Source organism: Condylura cristata, unplaced genomic scaffold, assembly GCF_000260355.1.
Source record: "Condylura cristata isolate star-nosed mole 26May11 unplaced genomic scaffold, ConCri1.0 scaffold00017, whole genome shotgun sequence".
Lineage (NCBI taxonomy): Eukaryota > Metazoa > Chordata > Mammalia > Eulipotyphla > Talpidae > Condylura > Condylura cristata.
The window spans coordinates 39,737,202-39,745,175 of record NW_004567118.1 but is presented as its reverse complement, the minus strand read 5'-3'; the positions used below and the strand labels follow the sequence as shown (position 1 = coordinate 39,745,175).

General features: G+C 46.2%; 1 protein-coding gene across 1 annotated transcript; it reads right to left on the bottom strand.

Moving 5' to 3' along the window:
• Positions 1-4,113: 4,113 nt before the first annotated feature.
• On the bottom strand, positions 4,114-5,540 carry LOC101627627 (C-C motif chemokine 8-like). Its single transcript, XM_004684900.2, has 3 exons — positions 5,465-5,540; positions 4,617-4,731; positions 4,114-4,219 (listed from the first exon to the last, which is right to left on the bottom strand). The coding sequence occupies exons 1-3, from the start codon at positions 5,538-5,540 to the stop codon at positions 4,114-4,116; spliced, it is 297 nt and encodes a 98-aa protein (XP_004684957.1).
• Positions 5,541-7,974: the final 2,434 nt, after the last annotated feature.

Here is a 7,974-nt window from a genome sequence, read left to right as displayed (position 1 = left end):
ACTGCTGAGGGGAGCAGCGGGCGGTAAGGAGAGGTCTGCCACTCCATGTGGATCTCCTCCGGGGCAGGCGGGGATCGAACTCATGCGTAAGTAGCTTTAGCTTCTCAGTGCTGTGTTTTAACCCGCTGCGTCACCAGGGAGAGCAGAGGGACCAATTTTTAACCAAATCCCTGGCTTCCCACAACAGACAGAAAACTGTAAATACCAGTAAAAAAAAATAACAAGTATTTCCCAATTCCCATTCAGCCAGGCCTAACACACCAATGCCACCTCAAATCAAGGGGGACTCATAGACTCCCTCCCAAATTGAGGGGAATTGGACACCCTCCCTGAGGGGAATTCAGATCCCTCCCAAATGTGTGAAGGTGAGGATCTCAGTGAGCACACTCGGTGAACTTTCTCCAAACCTGGGGACCGCAGTTTTCCGTCCAGTTTCCAACTCCTTAAAGGTGAATCCATGGGGCAGAGAAGAGCTGTGCCTCTCCTAGGAGAAGTTCCCTGGAGGAATCACTCCAGCAGCAGCTGGGAATTTTCTTCATCCTTCTGAAGAGCAGTTGCTCCCACTCAGCAGGAGGGCCAGGACGCCACCGGGTTGCCAGGCTCACTCCGACTGCATGGACCCATAGGCCTGGTGCACCACCACGGCCAACTGGTCCACTCCTGGAAGACAGTTGGGGGCTGGGAGAGCCCAGGTGGCATCCAGCTCCTGGCTGGCTCACCAAATTGAGACTGTCGGCCTCAGTTTCCCTCAGCCAGTGAACAGAAACTGAGTTTGAAGTAAAGTGGTTTAATCTGTGAACAGATAAGGAGGGCTGTAATCTCTTGTCGGGGAAAGACCACCGCCCTGCTCTTTGGCAGGGTGCAGGGTTATTTATACAAAGGGGAAAAAAAAAGGGGGAGATGGGCAAGGGTCTGTACAGGGGAGGGTGGAAGGGTCAGCACTGAAAGGGGAGGACATCAGCTTGCTTTTTACACAATTGTTGTTAAACTGCCTTTTCTTTGAAATGCAAGAAGACAAATTTGTCAAACAAAGAGGAAATGGTAAGAAATAGGGATGAGACAAACTTGTTAATGCCTATCTGAGAGCCTGGTTATTTGTAACTGCACCCCTTGCCAGTGCAAAATTTGCCCTGATTTGGTCTTCTCTGTGAGAGGGGCTCATTCTTTGGTGGAATTGTTACTTTTTAATAATTTTTTTTAAAGATTTATTTATTTCTGTATACAGAACTGAGGTACAGGCCAGAGGTGCAGGGGCAGTGAGAAAATTCACCAGAGACAGAGTAGGGAGCAGAGCAGGCAGATTGACGAAGTACACTGCTGAGGGGAGCAGTGGGTGAGACAAGAGAGGTCTGCTGTGCCATGTGGGTCAGCTCCCTGGTGGGTCTAGAACTTGTGCTGAAGGGCTGTGGCTAGCTTCAAAGTGTTGTGCTTTAACCCATTGTGCCACCAGGAAGGGCTCCTTTTATTAATTTTTAATAACTACAGAATTTGACAAGGACTAGAGATTCTCCAATGGCCTTCAATCTCCACATCCTCTTCCCTTTGAGAGGGGTTCAGCCCTTTTAAGGGGGGACTAGGTTTGTAACAGATACAGGTTTCATGGACTTCACCCCCACTTCAGGTACTGGAACTACAAATTCCATCAATACCAAGGAGAAGCACACTGGGATGTGAGGGCGGAGCTGAGCAGCCAGGTTGGGATAAAACCGGACATGTGAGTCCTGGGGGTCTCTTGGCCTGGTGGTTCGTGGCTGGTCTCGTTTGGCTCTCGATCGGTTTTCAGTGTGCTATTGAGTCCAAGTCAGCAGAACTGGTAGGACATTCTAGTTAACTTGTATTTCTCTCTCTTTCCCTGGGTTGTTCCTTTACCTTTCTCCTTCATCAAACCTTTTGTGTGTGTGTCCGTAATACCATTGAATGTTAAGCACACAGGTGAGAACCCACAGATAGGCAACCCAATTCACATTGGGGTACCCTGTAACAGGTTGATTTGTAAAGACAGTGATTCTCTAGAATGACCCTCAGTCTCCATATCCCCACCTCTGACCTGTGCCTCCTGATACTCGGTCTCAGCCTGGTACTTGCTCTAGAAGTTGGCAGTTGGCACCTAAGGAGTTTGCATTTCAGTAGCTGGTTTAACAACTATGTTCCTCACTTCCACCCCATGTCCTGCTCGCAGCATTTCATGAGCCAGGGTTCTGGCCTTGTGGTGCCTCCTTTCCAAGTTTTCCACATTTAACCTCCATCAGTGGCAGTGAGCAAATTGCTACTTGCCACAAAGCTGACTCATTTCTCCTGCCATCTTGATATAAACCCTCTGTCTGCAAGGAGGTCAGCTTGAAGTTATCAACGGTTTGCCAGGACCTGCCCTAGGTCCAGAGTCTCATACTCTATTCTTCCTCCAACTGTAGAATAGACTTTTTTCAAGACACATGTTTCCCACATATAGAAGGGGTCTTGCAAATGATGCTATTTTTGGAGTTAGTGTGGGGTCCTTGGGTTCACTCTAGGGAAGGTTTCACCAGATCTCCCCTTTCAATGGCACATGGTGAGATACCCAGAAGAGTTTCTCCATGAGACAGAGACCTTAGTTATATTTAAAGAGCTGGTTTATTAGGGAAGAGGGCAAGAGTATTGAACACTTGCACAGGCACAAGCGGGCAGGAAGAGCTGCCCCGAAAGGGACAGATTTGCTGAGAGAGGACTGCATGGCTGCAGGAGAGCAACTTTAAGGACACTGGACTCTGCTGCAGGAGGTCAGTGCAGAGAAGCCTGGGCGTGGTACAGGTCACAGGCAGGCAGGAAGCTGCTGCCCTGCAGGGGGAGGCAGCGGGTGGAAAGAAGCACCTGCATAGGCACAGGTGGGCAGAGGGCTGCTGCCTGGCACTGGTGTAGAGATTGCCCTGATAGAGAGGGCTTCTATGTGTGTGGGGCTCACTCCTTGTCAGCCTGGGTTTATTAATTGTGAATAGAAAGAATCTGAAAGGGACAGGAGATCCCACAATGGGCTCAATCTCCATATATTCATCTTTCACCTTTTGAGCCTGTGACAGACACAGCCTACAGAGTCTGCTACCTGCTTGGGTCTTGGGCTTTGTAACCTAGGCATTGGCACCTAAGGGTCTTGGATTATATAGCTGGGTCCATGGCTACTCCAATCCCTTCTACCCTCAACTCCTTCCTATTCTTTTCCTCATTACATGGAAGCAGCTGTTGGTCTCTTCTTTGATTTCTCAATGCAAGTGGTATTTGTAATATTTGGATTTACATTTGACTAGAAGAGGAAAAGCTAAGCCAGTTTAGTGTTGCAATAGAGTTGGGGAGGGCTTTAGGGAGGGACATGGGATTGTGAGAAGAGATTAGTCTTGGAGGAGAAGGTTTTTTTGAGCAAGTGGCTGAGCTGATGTCAAGCCTGGAGCAGTGAGGCTGGCTAAGTCCTTCCCAATCTACCTGATTCTCCTTGACCTGCAGGTGAGCCCAGGCTGGAGCAAGCCCAGGGGCCATCATACACTCATTCTTCTGTTATAGAACTTGAGCCATGAGCCCTACCTTTTGAAAGCAGTCTTCCCCTGTTATCCCAACAGCTTTATCTTTTCCTTTAAAAAAGCCACCAAAGTCGGGTTTTATAAAAAATAATATTTTATGTGAAATTTTGAAAGTCATGCATATAAAAACATTTAATACCGCCCCCCACCCAATGAAAATAACATTCTGGTTACATAGGGACATCACCTCTTCAAAATTAAAAATATGTGTTTGCATTGGGTTTTACAAGGACGTTCTCAGTATCACAGTGAGGTAGTGAGAGAGGAGCCTTCTGTAGGTTTTAGGGGACTGAAGTGACTTGATATGTGCAAGTGTTAGGGAATTTCCCTATAATACTAGGATTGGCTACCAAAGCCCACGCTGTTACATGGAACATTAAATGAAACTATTAAATATTTCCAAGATACGGGAAACACTACTGAAGATAAATAGCATACATACTACTACATAAAACTCACATTGCTTAAAATTATAATAAAATAACTTCGGAACACATCTTGAAAAAGATAGATAATATAAATTAGTTGTTTGTTAGGTCTGATTTGACTTCAGTGCAGGAGTGAGAGGTCAAGGCTTCGGATTGTGGGTTTGGTTGTCCAGGCGCTTCATGGAATCCAGGACCCATTCAAGACTGGGGTCAGCACAGATCTCCCTGCCCCCTTTGGTTTTGAATCTGCGGGGAGGAGAGGACACAGTTAGAGGGAGCACCTGGAAGTTCAACCAGGGCGAGTCACACACTGAAGGACAATGTCCCACAAGAACATGGGGAATGGGGCTGTCTCAAAGGTAGGAGAGGAAGCCCCTCAGGGGAAACAGCTATTGACTGACAACAGTGAAGCCTCCTTGGCTCCTGGATGGCACTGAAACAGAACCAGGAGCTGGGTGGGATGCTGGGAGTGAGCTGGGAGTGACCTTCTTGACTTCAGTTTCCCACTGGGAGATTTCTGGGATTAGGTTAGGGGTGGCCTAAACATCTGGTCTTTGACACCAACTTGGCCTGATCAAAATGGAATCCCCTGCCGGGGGAAGGACTCAGGAGCATGGAGAAGGAATGATCATTGTCCACTTACATCACAGCTTCCTTGGGACACCGGCTGTTGGTGATTCTGCTGTAGGTGTCCAGGAGCTTCATAGGTATCTTCTTTGAGATGTAGTTAAAACAGCAGATGTTTCTATTTATTGCAACTGCAATGAAACAACAAATGAGGCTCTTTCAGGTGTGTGCAGGGTGTCTCTATTTATGCCATAGTGAAGTGTGTGTAAACAGGAGGAGTCAGAGGGAAGGGAGACAGCCCACCCCAAGTCCAGTCTGCCTCCTCTGTGGCTCTCCATGGTCAAATGGGAAGGCTCCCTGATAATGGAGATGGAGAGAGGAACTTTTGATAGTTAGACTTAGAGTGTGGCTAGGAGAGGGCTATAAAATAACTTAATATTCCATTAGGACAAGCAGGCCTTGGCAATGGAATCCTTTGGGCTCTGAGCTATCTAGCTTGGCCATAAGTTTCCATGATACCCTCTGCCTCTACAGAGCCTTGTCTCTGGGAGCCACTCTCAATGATGCACTGTCCACATTCTGGGTCTCTTCCTTGCCCTATCATCATTGCAGAAAATGCCCCCAACTCCCGCCACCACAGGCTCCCTGTCTTGGATCACCCCAGTGCCCAAACCTTGTTGAACAGGGCCAGACCAGACATTGCCCTGAGAGTACAGAGTTGGAGCTCAGGAAGGAGCCAGGTTTGGGGTGTACAGTCAACATTCTTGTCCAGCTGCCCAGCAACAGCTGTGTGAGCAGGTTGACACGCTGCCCTGGGCTTGGCTAATCAGTGGTCAGCGTGAGACTGGGCACCCCTTCTGCTCTGGTGGCCTGTGCCAACCCAGGAATGGGATGAAGTGTTCAAAGGAGCAGAGAAGGGCTTACCTGGCTGGGCGAGCACTTGGGTGCTGAGGGTGGCAGCGGTGAGCAGCAGGCACAGGAGGACTGCGGAGACCTTCATGCTGGAGGGTGAGGATGCAGCTGCAGGCAGAAGTGGCTGGTTTCCCAGTTTGTCTCAATACTCTGCCTAGCGGCTCTGTGTCTGGTTTTTATAAGAGCTGTGGTTGTTTTATGAATGAATCACAAGATAGAGTAATGCTGCTATTGAGTCATCGTCCTGTCCTGTGCAATAGATAGAGAGTGGAAATTGAAACTGGCCAGGTTCCCATTTAAAAGTCAAGTGAAGGTAAAGTAGGGGCTTGCCTCAAAGGCCGCAATGTTGAGCCATGTCTGCTACAAGCTTTTTCCTTTCTAAGTACATACATCACTTTATGTAGAAAAAGGAAGGAAGGAAAGATGCAGTGACTAAAATAAAAATTACTTATTTTGCTTTTGAATATAGGGTTTGTCTGGTCTCACACAGGCAGTTCTTAGAATTCTTACATTTTCTCAGGTCAAGGATGGGGCCACCTCAAAGTTGTCACTTTACATCAAGTTTGTCTTTACCTCTGAGACAGTGTTTATGCTACCGTTACTGTTAGCTATTTTCCAAATATATATATGTTTCAAATATATATATTTCAAAAACATATATGTGAAAAAGAGCCAGCAGAAATGAACATATATTCACATCCACATATGTTGATCCATATACAAACATATGGAGCTGTGTATGACACCGTTGCTTGACAGCTAGAAGGAAGTCTTTAGCTTTGGCTTCTGATTTTCTTGGCAGCAAAATTTTTTACTTCAAAAAATTTTGGACTTTTCTGACCTACCAGTAATAATATGCAAAGTCCCTTCTTACATTCAGTTCTTGGGACATTTCTCTACTCCTTCACACCCCACTGGGGCCTATCATTTAGACAGGGGCTTCCCAGTTGGAGGCCTGCTCTCTCCTTAAGCCTCCTCATCCAACTGAAAAGTCTTAGATGTATTTTGTTGTTGAAAGCCTTTTAAAAATTCCATCCCACTGGATGGCCAAACAGTTGGTATTTCGAATTCTACAAGGTTCTGAATGCCTGACCTCCATAGGCCCTCTCACTCCTACTTGTGAACTAAGCCCAGGCCAGAACTAAGGACATCATGAAAGCCCAAGTCAGAGAGTGCAGGGCTGGCTGTGGCTCCAGCATCCTGAATGTGGGAGAACCTCAGTTCTCACAGGACCCCAGGCTCCTCTTTCCAATACCCTAACTCAGAATATTTGAGGATGTATTGATGATGCTCTGGGGATCACTTTGATGCAAGGGACACTTAGGAACTACCTGATGCAAGCAATTAAGTCCCCACCTAACTTTGGGCCTACAGATGACAAATGTTTGCACAAGGTTACCTGAAGTTTTGCACATCCCATCAGCTCCATATCTCCTAGGCCACGGTTAAGCTTTGCTTGGTCCCCAGCTGTGGTAATCTCAATGTGGACCCCCCTCAGAGGTTCACATCCTAACCTAATGCCTGGAAATTTTCATGTTACATTCAGAAGCAATGTTGCTGAGGTTAATTAATTTAAGGATTTTGAGATGGTGAAATTATTAGCCTAGATTATCTGGGCAGACCAATATAATCACAAAGGCCCTTGTAAGCAGGGAAGAAGGGTCAGAATCATCGGCAATTTGTGATGGTAGAAGTAGGCAGCAAGCAAAGTGGAAGAATGGTGTTAGAGAGAGTCTTTCAAGATTTAGCAAGGGCACCAGGGTGAAGAAGTACAGGTAGCTTCTAGAAGTTGAAAAAGGCAAGAAAACAGACTGCCCTTCACCCTCTAGTAGGATTAACGATCTGAACTGTTTTTAGACATTTGATCCACAGAACTATAAGACGGTGTAGTTCCCTTAATTTTAGCACTAAGCATGGGGGAATTTATTATAATAGCAACAGGAATATGGATTCTGGTAACTAGAAGTAGGTATAAAATTACTAAAAATATAAATGTGGCTTTGAAATTAATACTAGCTGCAGTTGAAAGTTTGGAGCATGATAGAAAATGCCGGTATTTCCCAGAACAGAGTTGGCAGCAACAGGACAGGAAAACATAAGGATTCCCTTCTTGAATCTGGACAATAGCCAGTGCTTTGTACTCACAGTTTTATTGTACAAAGAGCGAGGACTCTGCCCACTTAGCTGGGGTTGGAGGGAGATGGATTCCAGATTTCATGAAAAGAAATCTAGCTTCAAAGTTGGGTGATGTGCACATGGGGGCCCATAGAACATGCACCTCATCATCTGGCCATCCTATAGAAGTCATATAATTGATTTAAAGAGTTAATAAAACATGAGAGAAAAAGACACCCCAAAATTTTGAGGTTTAAGGAAAGGCATCATGCATGGTTATCTACATATTTCAAAGACAGGCCTTGCAAGTTCTCATGGGGTGAAGCTGTTTCTCACATCCAGGACCACTATCAAGATTTCTTACCTGCAAGACAACATTGTTGGATCTGTTCTTTTTTTTTTTTTTT

What these genes read in the sequence shown, in the direction of transcription:
- LOC101627627 (XM_004684900.2), bottom strand. Translation starts at nt 5,540, where the DNA reads ATGAAGGTCTCCGCAGTCCTCCTGTGCCTGCTGCTCACCGCTGCCACC. An exon ending in CCAAGTGCTCGCCCAGCCAG is followed by an intron (nt 4,732 to 5,464) that starts GTAAGCCCTTCT and finishes GTTTCATTGCAG; the next exon opens with TTGCAATAAATAGAAACATC. An exon ending in TGTCCCAAGGAAGCTGTGAT is followed by an intron (nt 4,220 to 4,616) that starts GTAAGTGGACAA and finishes TCCTCCCCGCAG; the next exon opens with ATTCAAAACCAAAGGGGGCA.